The 16747-nt window shown below is 37.0% G+C and overlaps 1 protein-coding gene across 1 annotated transcript in view; it reads right to left on the bottom strand.

Moving 5' to 3' along the window:
* The window catches only part of ADAM32 (ADAM metallopeptidase domain 32), a 170423-nt gene that overhangs the window by 115589 nt on the left and 38087 nt on the right, over positions 1 to 16747 (bottom strand). Inside the window, exons 8-9 of the mRNA XM_061177368.1 lie at positions 14378 to 14449; positions 13816 to 13982 (exon numbers count right to left, since the gene is read on the bottom strand). Coding sequence (XP_061033351.1) covers positions 13816 to 13982; positions 14378 to 14449 — 239 coding nt within the window. The remainder of the gene's footprint in view (positions 1 to 13815; positions 13983 to 14377; positions 14450 to 16747) is intronic.

A 16747-nucleotide genomic window follows, 5' to 3' on the forward strand; every position in this document is an offset into this window, starting at 1 on the left:
AAAATGATCTATGCCTTTACTGTATCAGTGTCAAATTCCCATTTATGGTATTGTACTATTGCTTTGTAAGATGTTAACACTGATGGAAACTGTTTAAAGAGTACGAGGCCACTCTATATTATTTTTTCATTGGTATAATTGACTTATAATTTTAGTTTCAGTTGTCCAACATAATGACTTGATATATGTATATATTGTGAAATGATCGATCATTATGATAACCCTAGTTAGCATCCATCACCACACAAAGTTAATTATTTTTCTTGTGATGAGAACTGTTAAGATCTGCTCTCTCAGCAACTTTCAAATGGACAGCACAGTGTTATTAACTATAGTCACCATGCTGTATATTACATCCCCATGAGTTATTAGTTTTATAACTGAAGTTGTACCTTTTCATCACCTTTACCCACTTCACTCAACCACACCCCAACCTCTGGCAATCACCAATTTATTCTGTATAAGTTCAGGGTTTTGTTTTGTTTTGTATTTTTTTGGTTAAACATACAACTAAGATCATGCAATATTTGTCTTTCTCTGTCTGATTTATTTCACTTAGCAAAATACCCGTAAGGCCTATACATGTCGTCACAAACGGCAAGATTTCCTTCTTTTTATGGTTGGATAACACTTCATTATGTATATAAACATATTGTTTTCTTTATCCATTCATCCATCACTGGACATATAGGTTGATTCCATGTCTGTCTATATCAATATCAAATAAAGTAGACTGTAATTCCAGAAGCATTGGTAGATCATATAATTCTTTCAATAGATGAAGAAAAAACGTCTGATAAAATTTAATATTCATTCATGATTTTTAAAAACCTCTTAGCAAACATAACACAGGAAACTTTTTATTTGATAAATAGCATCTACAAAACCTGTACGGCAATTTTATACTTAATATTGATACAAGAAACAGCTCAAATAAACAACCTAAACTTACACCTAAAGCAATTAGAGAAAGAAGAACAAAAGAAACCCAAAGTTAGCAGAAGGAAAGAAATCATAAAGATCAGTTCAGAAATAAATGAAAAAGAAGAAATTATACCAAAAATCAATAAAACTAAAAGCTGGTTCTTTGAGAAGATAAACAAATTTGATAAACCATTAGCCAGACTCATAAAGAGAAAAAGGGAAAAGACTCAAATCAACAGAATTAGAAATGAAAAAGAAGTAACAACAGACACTGCAGAAATACAAAGGATCATGAGAGATTACTACAAGCAACTATATGCCAATAAAATGGACAACCTGGAAGAAATGGACAAATTCTTAGAAAAGCACAACCTTCTGAGACTGAACCAGGAAGAAACAGAAAATATAAACAGACCAATCACAAGCACTGAAATTGACACTATGATTAAAAATCTTCCAACAAACAAAAGCTAAGGAGCAGATGGCTTCACAGGTGAATTCTATCAAACATTTAGAGAACAGCTAACACCTATCCTTCTCAAACTCTTCCAAAATATACAAGAGGAAGGAACACTCCCAAACTCATTCTACAAGGCCACCATCACCCTAATACCAAAACCAGACAAAGATGCCACAAAAAAAGAAAACTACAGGCCAATATCTCTGATGAACATAGATGCAAAAATCCTCAACAAAATACTAGCAAAGAGCATCCAACAGCACATTAAAAGGATCATACACCATGATCAAGTGGGGTTTACCCAGGAATGCAAGGATACTTCAATATAAGCAAATCAATCAATGTGATACAACATATAACAAATTGAAGGATAAAAACCATATGATCATCACAATAGATGCAGAACAAGCTTTCGACAAAATTCAACACCCAGTTATGATAAAAACTCTCCAGAAAGTATGCATAGAGGGAACCTACCTCAACATAATAAAGGCCGTATATGACAAACCCAGAGCCAACATTGTTCTCAATGGTGAAAAACTGAAACCATTTCCTCTAAGATCAGGAACAAGACAAGGTTGTCCACTCTCATCACTATTATTTAACATAGTTTTGCAAGTTTTAGCCACAGCAATCAGAGAAGAAAAAGAAATAAAAGGAATCCAAATCGGAAAAGAAGTAAGACTGTCACTGTTTGCAGATGACATGATACTATACATAGAGAATCCTAAAGATGCTACCAGAAAACTACTAGAACTAATCAATGAATTTGGTAGAGTAGCAGGATACAAAATTAATGCATAGAAATCTCTTGCATTTCTATACACTAATGATCAAAAATCTGAAAGAAAAATTAAGGAAACACTCTCATTTACCACTGCAACAAAAAGAATAAAATACTTAGGAATAAACTTACCTAAGGAGACAAAAGACCTGTATGCAGAAAACTATAAGACACTGATGAAAGAAATTAAAGATGATACAAACAGATGGAGAGACATACCATGTCTTGGATTGGAAGAATCAACATTGTGAAAATGACTACACTACCCAAAGCAATCTACAGATTCAGTGAAATCCCTGTCAAACTACCAATGGCATTTTTCACAGAACTAGAACAAAAAATTGCATAATTTGTATGGAAACACAAAAGACCCCGAATAGCCAAAACTATCTTGAGAAAGAAAAACGGAGCTAGAGGAATCAGGCTCCCTGACTTCAGACTATACTACAAAGCTACAGTAATCAACACAGTATGGTACTGGCACAAAAACAGAAATATAGATCAATGGAACAGGATAGAACACCCAGAGATAAACCCATGCACATATGGTCACCTTATCTTTGATAAAGGAGGCAAGAGTATGCAATGGAGAAAAGACAGCCTCTTCAATAAGTGGTGTTGGGAAAACTGTACAGCTACATGTAAAAGAATGAAATTAGAACACTTCCTAACACCATACACAAAAATAAACTCAAAATGGACTAAAGACCTAAATCTAAGGCCAGACACTATAAAACTCTTAGAGGAAAACACAGGAAGAACACTCTATGACATAAATCACAGCAAGATCCTTTTTGACCCACCTCCTAGAGAAATGGAAATAAGAACAAAAATAAACAAATGGGACCTAATGAAACTTAAAAGCTTTTGCACAGCAAAGGAAACCATAAACAAGACGAAAAGACAACCCTCAGAATGGGAGAAAATATTTGCAAACGAAGCAACTGACAAAGGATTAATCTCCAAAATATACAAGCAGCTCATGCAGCTCAATATCAAAAAAACAAACACCCCAATCCAAAAATGGGCAGAAGACCTAAATAGACATTTCTCCAAAGAAGATATACAGATTGCCAACAAACACATGAAAAGATGCTCAACATCACTAATCATTAGACTTCTCTAATCATTAGAGAAATGCAAATCAAAACTACAATGAGGTATCACCTCACACAGGTCAGAATGGCCATCATCAAAAAATCTACAAACAATAAATGCTGGAGAGAGTGTGGAGAAAAGGGAACCCTCTTGCACTCTTGGTGGGAATGTAAATTGGTACAGCCACTATGGAGAACAGTATGGAGGGTCCTTAAAAAACTAAAAATAGAACTACCATATGACCCAGCAATCCCACTACTGGGCATATACCCTGAGAAAACCATAATTCAAAAAGAGTCAGGCACCACAATGTTAATTGCAGCACTATTTACAATAGTCAGGACATGGAAGCAACCTAAGTGTCCATCGACAGATGAATGGATAAAGAAGATGTGGCACATATATACAATGGAATATTACTCAGCCATAAAAAGAAATGAAATTGAGTCATTTGTAGTGAGGTGGATGGACTTAGAGTCTGTCATACAGAGTGAAGTAAATCAGAAAGAGAAAAACAAATACCATATGCTAACACATATATATGGAATCTAAAAGAAAAAAAAATGTTTCTGATGAACCTATGGGCTGGACAGGTATAAAGACACAGACGTAGAGAATGGACTTGAGGACACGAGGAGGGGAAACGGTAAGCTGGGACGAAGTAAGAGAGTAGCATTGACATATATACACTACCAAATGTAAAATAGATAGCTAGTGGGAAGCAGCTGCATCGCACAGAGAGATTAGCTCAGTGCTTTGCGACCACCTAGAGGAGTGGGATAGGGAGGGTGGGAGGGAGACACAAGAGAGAGGGGACATGGGGATATATGTATGCATATAGCCGATTCACTTTGTTATACAGCAGAAACTAACACAATACTGTAAAGCAATTATACTCCAATAAAGATGTTTAAAAAAAAAACAATCAGAGCTGAAAAATACAATAACTGAAATAACAAATACACCAGAAGGAATCAACAGCAGATTAGACGATAGAGAGAATGGATCAGCATTCTGGAAGGCAGAGTAGTGGAAATCACCCAAGTTAAAAAGAAAAAAGAAAAAACTTTAATGATACTAGATTAAGGAGCTCTGGGGCAACATGAAGTGACATTCACGGTCATATTATTGGCGTCCAAGAAAAAGAAGAAAAAAAGAAAGAGGCAGTGAAATTATATGAAAAAATAATAGATTAAAAAATTCCCTAACCTAAGGAAGAAAACAGACATCCAGGTCCAGGAATCACAGAGAGAACCCAACAAGATGAACTCCAAAATGTCCACACCAAGAAATGTTGTAATTAAAATGTCAAAATTAAAAGATAAAGAAGACCTTTATAACAAAAAGAGAAAAGCAAATAATCAAGTACAAGGAAACTCCCATAAGACTATCATCTGACTTTTCAGTGAAAACTCTGAAGGCCAGAAGGCAGTGACGTGATATATTCAAAGTAATGAAAGGGAAAAACCTAAAACCAAGAATACTCTACCTGGCAAGGATATCATTCAGATTTGAAGGAGAGATAAAGAGTTTTACAGATGAGCAAAAGCTACAAGAGTTCAGCACCACTAAAAAAGAAAAAAGAAATGCTAAAGGACACTTCTGCAAGCAAATAAGGGCACAACTAGAAATAAGTAAAATTATGAAAGGAAAAATCTCACTAGTAAAGAGAAACAGATAGTAAAGAATAAGGATCAACAACATATAAAGCTAAGTAGGAAGGTTACAAGATAAAAGTATTAAAGTTATCTGTATCCACAACAAGTAGTTAAGGCATACACAAAACAGAAATGATGTAAAATATGACATCAAAAAAAAATGTAGGAATAATAAAATGTAGAACTGTAAGAATGTGTTGTAGCTTAACAGATGCTCAACTTAAATATATATAATCTATATATATATATATATATATACACACACATATATATATATTCCATCCATAAACAGTAGAATACACATTCTTTTAAAGAGCACATGGAACATTCTCCAGGACACATCACCTGGTAGGCACAAAACAAGTTTCAGTAAATTTAAGAATGAAGTCATAGCAAGCAACTCCTCCAGCCACAACAGTATGAGACTAGAAATTAACCAAAAGAAAACAGCTGCAGAAAACAGAAACACGTGGAGTCTAAACAACATGCTACTAAACAAGCAACGGGTTGTTGAAGAAATTACAGAGGAAATCACAAAATACTTTGAAACAAATGAAAATAAAAACACAACATTTCAAAATTTTGGGGTCACAGCGAAAGCAGTTCTAAGAGGGAAGTTTATAGTTATACAGGCCTATCTCAGGAAACAAGAAAAATCTCAAATAAACAACCTAACCTTACACCAAAGGAATGAGAAAGTTAGTAGAAGGAAGGTAATAATAAAGAACAGAGGGAGAGTCAGGGCAAGATGGCGGAAGAGTAAGACGCGGAGATCACCTTCCTTCCCACAGATACAGTAGAAATACATCTACATGTGGAACTGCTCCTACAGAACACCCACTGAACGGTGGCAGAAGACGTCAGACCTCCCAAAAGGCAAGAAAATCCCCACGTACTTGGGTAGGGCAAAAGAAAAAAGAAATAACAGAGACAAAAGAATAGGGACGGGACCTGCACCACTGGGAGGGAGCTGTGAAGGAGGAAAGGTTTCCACACACTAGGAAGCCCCTTCGTGGGCAGAGACTGCGGGTGGCAGAGGGGGGAAGCGTCAGAGCCACGGAGGAGAGCGCAGCCACAGGGGTGCGGAGGGCAAAGCGGAGAGATTCCCGCACAGAGGATCGGCGCCAAGCAGCACTCACCAGCCCGAGAGGCTTGTCTGCTCAGCCGCTGGGGCACGCGGGGGCTGGGAGCTGAGGCTCAGGCTTCAGTGCTAGCCGGGAGGGAGTCCGGGAAAAAGACTGCAGCTGCTGAAGAGGCAAGAGACTTTTTCTTGCCTCTTTGTTTCGCAGCGCGCAAGGAGAGGGGATTCAGAGCGCCGCCTAAACGAGCTCCAGAGACGGGCGCGAGCCGCGGCTATCAGCGCGGATCCCACAGCAACAGGGGCTCAGAGGGAAAAACGGAGAGATTCCTGCACAGAGGCTCGGCGCCGAGCAGCACTCACCAGCCCGAGAGGCTTGTCTGCTCACCCGCCAGGGCGGGCGGGGGCTGGGAGCTGAGGCTCGGGCTTCGGTCAGATCGCAGGGAGAGGACTGGGGTTGGCGGCGTGAACACAGCCTGAAGGGGCTAGCGCACCACAGCTAGCTGGGAGGGAGCCCGAGAAAAAGTCTGCAGCTGCCGAAGAGGCAAGAGACTTTTTCTTGCCTCGTTGTTTCGCGGCGCGCAAGGAGAGGGGATTCAGAGCGCTGCTTAAACGAACTCCAGAGACAGGCGCGAGCCGTGGCTATCAGCGCGGACCCCAGAGGCGGGCGCGAGAAGCGGCTATCAGCGCGGACCCCAGAGGCGGGCATGAGACGCTAAGGCTGCTGCTGCCGCCACCAAAAAGCCTGTGTGCGAGCACAGGTCACTCTCCACACCGCCCCTCCCAGGAGCCAGTACAGCCCGCCACGGCCAGGCCCCCGTGATCCGGGGACAACTTCCCCAGGAGAGCGCATGGCGCGCCTCAGGCTGCTGCAACGTCACGCCGGCTTCTGCCGCCGCAGGGTCGCCCCGCCTCCTCTGTACCGCTCCCTCCCCCCAGCCTGACTGAGCCAGAGCCCCCGAATCAGCTGCTCCTTTAACCCCGTTCTGTCTGGGCGGGGAACAGACGCCCTCAGGCGACCTACATGCAGAGGCGGGTCCAAATCCAAAGCTGAACCCCGGGAGCTATACGAACAAAGAAGAGAAAGGGAAATCTCTCCCAGCAGCCTCAGAAGCAGTGGATTAAAGCTCCACAAACAACTCGATGTGCCTGCATCTGTTGAATACCTGAATAGACAACGAATCATCCCAAATTTAGGAGGTGGACTTTGGGAGCAGGATATATTAATTTTTCCCCTTTTCCTTTTTTTGTGAGTGTATATGTGTATGCTTCTGGGTGAGATTTTGTCTGTATAGCTTTGCTCTCACCGTTAGTCCTAGGGTTAGGCCCATCCTTTTTTTTTTTTTTTTTTACTTAAAAATTTTTTTTTCTTTTTTCCCTAATAAATGTTTTCTTAATAATTTTTTCCTTATTTTCTATTTTTAAAAAATTAAAAAAAAAATTTTTAGTAAGTTTTTTCATATTTTTTACTTTAAAAAATTAAAAAATTTTTTTTCTTAATAAATTTTTTCTTAATAATTTTTTCTTATTTTTTATTATAAAAAATTAATAAATCTATTTTAAAAATTAAAAAATTTTTTTTTAATAAATTTATTCTTAATAATTTTTTTTCTTATTTTTTATTATAATAGCTTTATTTTATTTTATTTTACCCTCTTTCTTTCTTTCTTTCTATTTTTTCTCCCTTTTATTCTGAGCCGTGCAGATGAAAGGCTCTTGGTGCTCCAGCCAGGCATCAGGGCTGTGCCTCTGAGGTGGGAGAGCCAACTTCAGGACACTGGTCCACAAGAGACCTCCCAGCTCCACGTAATACCAAACGGCGAAAATCTCTCAGAGATCTCCATCTCAACATCAAGACCCAGCTTCACTCAACGACCAGCAAGCTACAGTGCTGGACACCCTATGCCAAACAACTAGCAAGACAGGAACACAGCCCCATCCATTAACAGAGAGGCTGCCTAAAATCATAATAAGGCCACAGACACCCCAAAACACACCACCAGACGTGGACGTGCCCACCAGAAAGACAAGATCCAGCCTCATCCACCAGAACACAGGCACTAGTTCCCTCCACCAGGAAACCTACACAACCCACTGAACCAACCTTAGCCACTGGGGACAGATACCAAAAACAACGGGAACTACGAACCTGCAGCCTGTGAAAAGGAGACCCCAAACACAGTAAGATAAGCAAAATGAGAAGACAGAAAAACACACAGCAGATGAAGGAGCAGAGTCAAAACACACCAGACCTAACAAATGAAGAGGAAATAGGTAGTCTACCTGAAAAAGAATTCAGAATAATGATAGTAAGGATGATCCAAAATCTTGGAAATAGAATAGACAAAATGCAAGAAACATTTAACAAGGACGTAGAAGAACTAAAGAGGAACCAAGCAACGATGAAAAACACAATAAATGAAATTGAAAGACAGCCTCTTCAATAAGTGGTGCTGGGAAAATTGGACAGATACATGTAAAAGTATGAAATTAGAACACTCCCTGACACCATACACAAAAATAAACTCAAAATGGATTAAAGACCTAAGTGTAAGGCCAGACACTATCAAACTCTTAGAGGAAAACATAGGCAGAACACTCTATGACATCAATCACAGCAAGATTCTTTTTGACACAGCTCCTAGAGAAATGGAAATAAAAACACAAATAAACAAATGGGACCTAATGAAACTTAAAAGCTTTTGCACAGCAAAGGAAACCATAAACAAGACCAAAAGACAACCGTCAGAATGGGAGAAAATATTTGCAAATGAAGCAACTGACAAAGGATTAATCTCCAAGATTTACAAGCAGCTCATGCAGCTCAATAACAAAAAAACGAACAACCCAATCCAAAAATGGGCAGAAGACCTAAATAGACATATCTCCAAAGAAGATATACAGATTGCCAACAGACACATGAAAGAATGCTCAACATCATTAATCATTAGAGAAATGCAAATCAAAACTACAATGAGATATCATCTCACACCGGTCAGATTGGCCATCATCAAAAAATCTAGAAACAATAAATGCTGGAGAGGGTGTGGAGGAAAGGGAACACTCTTGCACTGTTGGTGGGAATGTAAATTGATACAGCCACTATGGAGAACAGTATGGAGGTTCCTTAAAAAACTAAAAATAGAACTACCATACGACCCAGCAATCCCACTACTGGGCATATACCCTGAGAAAACCATAGTTCAAAAAGAGTCATGTACCAAAATGTTCATTGCAGCTCTGTTTACAATAGCCAGGACATGGAAGCAACCTAGGTGTCCATCATCGGATGAATGGATAAAGAAGATGTGGCACATATGTACAATGGAATATTACTCAGCCATAAAAAGAAATGAAATGGAGGTATTTGTAATGAGGTGGATGGAGTTAGAGTCTGTCATACAGAGTGAAGTAAGTCAGAAAGAGAAAAAGAAATACAGTATGCTAACACATATATATGGAATCTAAGGAAAAAAAAAAAAAGGTCATGAAGAACCTAGTGGCAAGACGGGAATAAAGACACAGACCTACTAGAGAATGGACTTGAGGATATGGGGAGGGGTGAGATGTGACAGGGTGAGAGAGTGTCATGGACATATATACACTACCAAATGTAAAATAGATAGCTAGTGGGAAGCAGCCGCATAGCACAGGGAGATCAGCTCGGTGCTTTGTGACCACCTAGAGGGGTGGGATAGGGAAGGTGGGAGGGAGGGAGATGCAAGAGGGAAGAGATATGGGAACATATGTATATGTATAACTGATTCACTTTGTTATAAAGCAGAAAGTAACACACCATTGTAAAGCAATTATACTTCAATAAAGATGTTTAAAAAAAAAAAAAAAAAAGAACAGAGAGGAAATCAATGAAATAGAGATGAAGAAAAAAATAGGAAAGATCAATGAAACTAAGAACTTGTTCTTTAAAAAGATAATTGATAAACCTTTAGCCAGACTCATCAAGAAAAAAAGGGCCCCAATCAATAAAATCAGACATGAATAGGGAGATGTTACAATAGACACCACAGAAATACAAAGGATAAGAGACTACTATGAACAACTATATGCCAATAAAATAGATAACCTAGTAGAAATGGACAAACTCCTAGAAATGTACAATCTCCCAAGACTGAACCAGGAAAAAATAAAAAGACCGATTAAAAGTGCTGAAATTGAAACAGTAATTTAAAAACTCCCAACAAACAAAAGTCCAGGACCAGAAGGTTTCACAGGTGAATCCTACCAAACATTTAGAGACGAGTGAACAGCTATCCTTCTAGAACTATTCCAAAAAACTGCAGAGGAAGGAACACTTCCAAACTCATTCCATGATGAGTTCTATGAACTCATCCTATGATGAGGTCATCATCACCCTGATACCAAAACCAGACAAAGATATCACAAAAAAAGTAAATTATAGGCCAATATCACTGATGAATGCAGATACAAAAATCCTGAACAAAATATTAGCAAACCAAATCCAACAATACATTAAAAGAATCATACACCATGATGAAGTGGGATTATCTCAGGAGACAAGGATAGTTCAATATCCATGAATCAATCAATGTGATAAACATTAACAAATTGAAGAGTAAAGTAATACAGTTATTTGAATCAATGGAGAAAAAGTTTTTGACAAAATTTAACATCATTTTATGATCAAAAACTCTCAACAAAGTGGGTAAAAAAGAACATACCTGAACATAATAAAGGCCATATATGACAAACCCACAAATAACATCATACCCAAGAGTGAAAAGCTGGCAGCATTACCTCTAAGACTGGGAACATGTCAAGGATGCCCACTCTCACCACTTTTATTCAACACAGTATTGGTAGTCCTAGCCACAGCAATCAAACTAGAAAAAGAAATAAAAGGAATCCAAATTGGAAAAGATGAAGTAAAACTGTCACTGTTTGCAGATGACATGATAGTATATATAGAAAATCCTAAAGATGCCACAAAAAAACTATTAGAACTCATCAATGAATTTAGTAAAGTTGCAGGATACAAAATTAATGTAAAGAAATCAGTTGTGTTTCTATACACTAATAAAGTCTATCAGAAAGAGACGTTAAGAAAACGATCTCATTTACAATCACATCAAAAAATTAAAAGACACAGGAATAAATCTAAGCAACATGTAAAAGACCTGTACTCAGAAAACTAATAAAACACTGATGAAAGAAATTGAAGAGAATGTAAACAGATGGAAAGACATATATGTTCATGTACTGGAAGAATTATTATGTTAAAATCTCATACAATCTACAGATTCAGTGCAATGCTTTATCAAAATACCAATGGCACTTTTCACAAAATTTGAACAAAGAATACTGTAATTTGGATGGATCTTCAAAAGACCCCAATAGCTTAAGCAATCTTGAGAAAAAGAACAAAGCTGGAGACAACTCATTCTCTGATTTCAAACTATACTACAAAGCTATATTAATCAAAATAGTATGGTACTGGCAAAAAAAAAACCAGACACGTATATCCATGAAACAGAATAGAGAACCCAGAAATAAATACAAGTTTATATGGTTGATAATCTATGACAAAGGAGGTATGAACATACGATGGGGAACTGACAGCCTCTTCAATAAGTGGTGGTGGGACAACTGGACAGCCACATGCAAAAGACTGAAACTGGACCGCTTTCTCACACCATATTCAAAAAAACCTCAAAATGGATTAAGGAATTAAATGTAAGTCCTGAAACCTTAAAAAATCCTAGAAGAAAACATAGGAAATATGCTCTTGATATCAGTCTTGGCAGTATTTCTTATATCTGTCTTCTCAGGCAAGGAAAGCAAAAGCAAAAATAAACAAATGGGACCACATCAAACAAAAATGCTTTGCACAATGAAGGAAAATATCAACAAAATGAAAAGGCAACCTATTGAGTGGGAGAAGATATTTGCAAATGATATATCTGATAAGGGATTAATTTCCAAAATATACAAAGAACTCATACAACTCAACACTAAAAAATCAAATATCCTGATTTAAAAATGGGTAGAAGAGGGACTTCCCTGGTGGCACAGTGGTTAAGAATCCACCTGCCAATGCAGAGGACACGGTTTTGAGCCTGGTCCAGGAAGATCCTACATGCCGCGGAGCAACTAAGCCGGTGCACCACAACTACTGAGCCTGCATGCCACAACTACTGAAGCCTGCGCGCCTAGAGTCCATGCTCCGCAACAAGAGAAGTCACCGCAATGAGAAGCCCGTGCACCACAACAAAGAGTAGCCCCCACTCACCGCAACTACAGAAAGCTCACGTGCAGCAACGAAGACCCAACACAGCCAAAAATAAAATATAAATAAATTAATTTTTAAAAAAGAAATTAAAAATTTTTTTAAATAAAAATAAAAATGGGCAGAAGACCTGAAAAGATAGTTTTCCAAAGAAGACATATAGATAGCCAAGAGATACATGAAAAGATGCTCAATATCACTAATCATCAAGGAAGTGCAAATCAAAACCACCATGAGATATCACTTCACACCTGTCAGAATGACTAGCATCAAAAAGTCTACAAATAACAAATTGATATATAGATTTACCTCTTTAAACATTTCAAGAGGTTGTTTGTGGGACTTAACAAATGTTTGCCAAAAGTGGTAAATTCATGGCAAAACTGGCTAACTGGAAGAAAATTAAATTTTACTTCTCTTTTGTGTTATGTAAAAATTAGACTAAGATGTATCACAAATTTATTTATAAAAAGTAATTATATTTATTCTTTAAAAAAAATCTGCAGACTAAAATTAGGGCTAGGAGAGATCTTCATCAAACAGGAAATCCAAAAAACAAAAACAAACAAATGAAAAAAACAGGAAATCCAGAAGTAAAAAAAGAAAAGATTAACAAATTTGGCCCTATAAACATAAAAGATTTTATGGAGCAAAAAAAAATTTAATATCTATAGTAAAATTATAGACATGGAAAAACGTATTTTTTATATACATAAACAAAGGATTAATATCTAAACATTCAATAAGCGCTTACAAATTACAACAAAGTTGTCAAATAACATGAAAAGGCAATTCCAGAAGGACAGATCCAAATGATCAACAAACATATGAAAAGACGCTCAAATCTACTAGTCTTTGGAGAAAGCAAATTAAAAAACGTTAACATCAATTTATATTCATCAGACTGGCAAAAAATGAAAAGAAACACAGCACATTATTGGCAGAGATGTGGGGAAAAGATTAATCTTACACACGCAAAAGGAAATATTGATATTATCATGCCAACTTAAATATATGTATATGCAGATTTATTGAAAGACATGCTGATCATAATTGCTGGTAAATTTTATATGAATAAAATTATAAGTATACAGTTATAATTGATTGTTAGAAAACTAACATTTAAAAATAATGCAGAAAATTCAGTAGGATAAAATATTTTAACCTACTTTACCAAGGCTTTGATCAAAACTCATAACAAAGATATAAACTTCACAAGATAAATCCCATCTCTTTATGTAGTGATTAAGATTATGGGCTCTGGAGTTACAAACTGTGGGTTCAAAACCTAGACACACCAATCAAGAGTCCTTAGTTGGTTTAACCTCCTGAAATATCAATCTCCTCAATAGTAAGTGTTGATAAGCACAGAAATAAATTTTAGCAATCTTCTTCTACTGTCTGACAACCAGAAAGAGAGCATGAGGTCTGAATGAGTGCATGATAATCAAAGTATGAATAGTCAGAAATGAACAACAATTCCCTAATTTAAGCTACATCAATATCACAAATCTTTGATTTCTAAGAAGACTGAAACATTATACTTACATGAATAGATATGCAATATCATGAGGCCTTAGGGTAAGATAAGACTTTTTCCATTCTAAAAATCTATGCAATAATTCATCTGCCTCACCAACAGTAGAGATCTTATTTTTATCTGACCACAATTCCAAAGATGACAGCACAATAGCAATTTTAAATGGGGTAAACATCTAAAAACAGAAGAGATAAATACATGAAAAAATTAATTTTTATGTTATTTTATAATAACCAAGAAATTAATTGAATGTTTTAACAAATCCACCCTCAATGTATATGGATAACTTTATTCAGAAATGCCACGTCAGCCGCGGAGCAACTCAGTCCATGTGCCACAACTACTGAAGCCTGTGCGCCTAGAGCCCGTGCACCGCAACGAAGAGTAGCCCCCGCTCACCACAACTAGAGAAAGCCCACGCACAGCAAAAAAGACCCAACGCAGCCAAAAATAAATAAATAAAATAAATATATTTTTTAAAAAAAGAAATTGCCATGTCAAGTTAATGCAAATTATAATTTCAAAACTAGTACGAATTTTCCTAACTAGTATGAAAAGGAAAATACTTACTGAATTTACAAGGCCAATAATTTCGATGACTTTATTTGTTACCACCATGCTATCAGAGCCCAGGTTATCATACTGAAAAACAGAATTAATTTAAAATTTAAATATCATTTGTTATGTAATATGTTTGAGATCTACTCTCTCAGGTTGAGGCTGCTTTGGGGTTAGAACACTTCAAAATAAGACAGTAACAATTAAAATAGGAATATAAATTGGATCACTCACACATGCTACTATGTAAAATTGTATAGCCACTCTGAAAGATAGTTTGGCAACTTCTTTCAAAACAAATAATGGACCTAGAAATTGCACTCCTGGGCATTTATCCTAAAGAAGTAAAAACTGATGCTCACAAAAACCCATACATGAGTGGAAACAACTCCTATGTCCTTCAGTGGTTAACAGGTTAAACAAACTGTGGTACATTTATAACACGGAATACGATTCAGTAATAAAAAGTAACTGAACTGTTGATATATGGAACAGCCTGGGTAAACCTCATGAAAATTATGCTAAGTATAAACAGATCTCAAAAGGATACATACTATATGTTAACATTTATGCAATATTCCTGAAATCACAGATGGAGAATAGATGAGTGATTACCAGAGGTCAAGAAGTAAGGAAGTGGGTAGAGATGTGGTGACTCCAAAGGGATAACACAGAGAGTCTTGTGATGGTACTGTTCAGTGTATTGGTCATGGTGGTGGTAGTTATGAACGGCTACATATGTGATACTACCACATAAAACCACACACACATACACACACAAATGAGTGTGTATATAACTGCTGAAATCTGAATAAGCTCTGAAGAATGTGTCAATGTTAAATTCCTTGTCTATAAAAAAACTCTCTAAAGTACATTATCCCTTGGATATTACACAGGACCCTCAAGTTCAACATATCCAAAACTACGCTCATTATCCTCCCTCAAAAATATGCTCCCACTTAGATTTCCACTTCTTTAGTGAATGCTCTTATCACTTATGACCTCCCACATTTATTATACTATATGTTCTGTGACAGCAAAACTTTTTCTGTTTTGTTCACTGCTCCATCCTCAATAAATAGAACAGTAACTGGCATCTAGGTGATGCTTAATATATGTATTAAATGAATTAATAAATCAAATCAATTTACAAGTTCTTCTAATTCACCCTCATTAGTAACTTTTAAAATTGTCCTTTCCTGTCTATTCCTAACACTATTAATTTGTAAAACTTCACCTTGATTACTGGAATAGTCTCTTAAACGCTTTATCTTACTCCAATTTTTACACCACCATTCCTGTCCCTACGCTATTGCAGAAATGATTCTAAATGTAAATATGAACACATCATTACCCTGCTTAAAATCTTTCATTGACTCTCTATTACCTTTAGGATAAAATCCAAATATCATGTCAATTCTTCAATTCATCTCTTTCCCTTTCCCTTCTTCAACCCTGTGTATGAATCATACTAAACTTCTTGCAATTACCTTAAAAGAACAATCTCTCATATTTATGCACTCTTGCAAAGAAAGGTTTCGCACTGAGTCTTCCCTGGCCCCATCCTCCACCCATTGCCCAAACCAACCAAACCAGAACACAGCCTCCAACCATCTCCTTTACCAGGTTCTCACACTCCAATTCCCCTGCCCTAATCATCCAAGGGCAAGGTAGCAAAAAATGTGAAACAACCTCTATTCTCCAGAACCCACTGCAATTTTTCAAGTTAGCCAATGCTAAACCTGTTTACCTTGTTTCGCTATTCCTTCCCACAGAAATCACAATAAAGGCTCCTGCCATGTTTTCCTATTGCTCCCTCTGTCTCCTGACCTACTCTGGTGCTTCTCCATGTGGCATGATGTGGTATGCCCTTTCCTCCTGGGAACTGCGAATAACAAACTAACCTTCCAATAGTAATCATCTCCTGATCTGTTGGCATCAGCATACCTGAATAATAATAAAACCTACATTTTAAAACACCTACTTACATGCTCTTACAAAACCTCAGGTTACAGCTGTGTGTCTCCATGCCTTTCTCCATTAATGCACTGTGTTTTTATAGTACCATAAACTTCCCTCAACCTGGCACTGAATTCACTAGGCTACAACTGTGGATTTAAAATTTGTGAAGTGATTGAAGACATCACTATTCTTCTTTATATGCCCAATATCTAGTAACACAGATGTCATACTGGCTCAATGTTTGTTTTATTAAAGAATACATAAACATAAATATTTGTAAGAACATAAAAAAGAGATGTTTAATGAGCATTATATGGCTGACAAACCTGGCAATTTAGACAAGAAGCTTTTAAAACAACTCTCAAAATTTGTAACATAATCCTGAAACAAAATAATTTTCATAAACCAAAATATTCCCTG

Source organism: Eubalaena glacialis, chromosome 20 (assembly GCF_028564815.1).
Source record: "Eubalaena glacialis isolate mEubGla1 chromosome 20, mEubGla1.1.hap2.+ XY, whole genome shotgun sequence".
NCBI lineage: Eukaryota > Metazoa > Chordata > Mammalia > Artiodactyla > Balaenidae > Eubalaena > Eubalaena glacialis.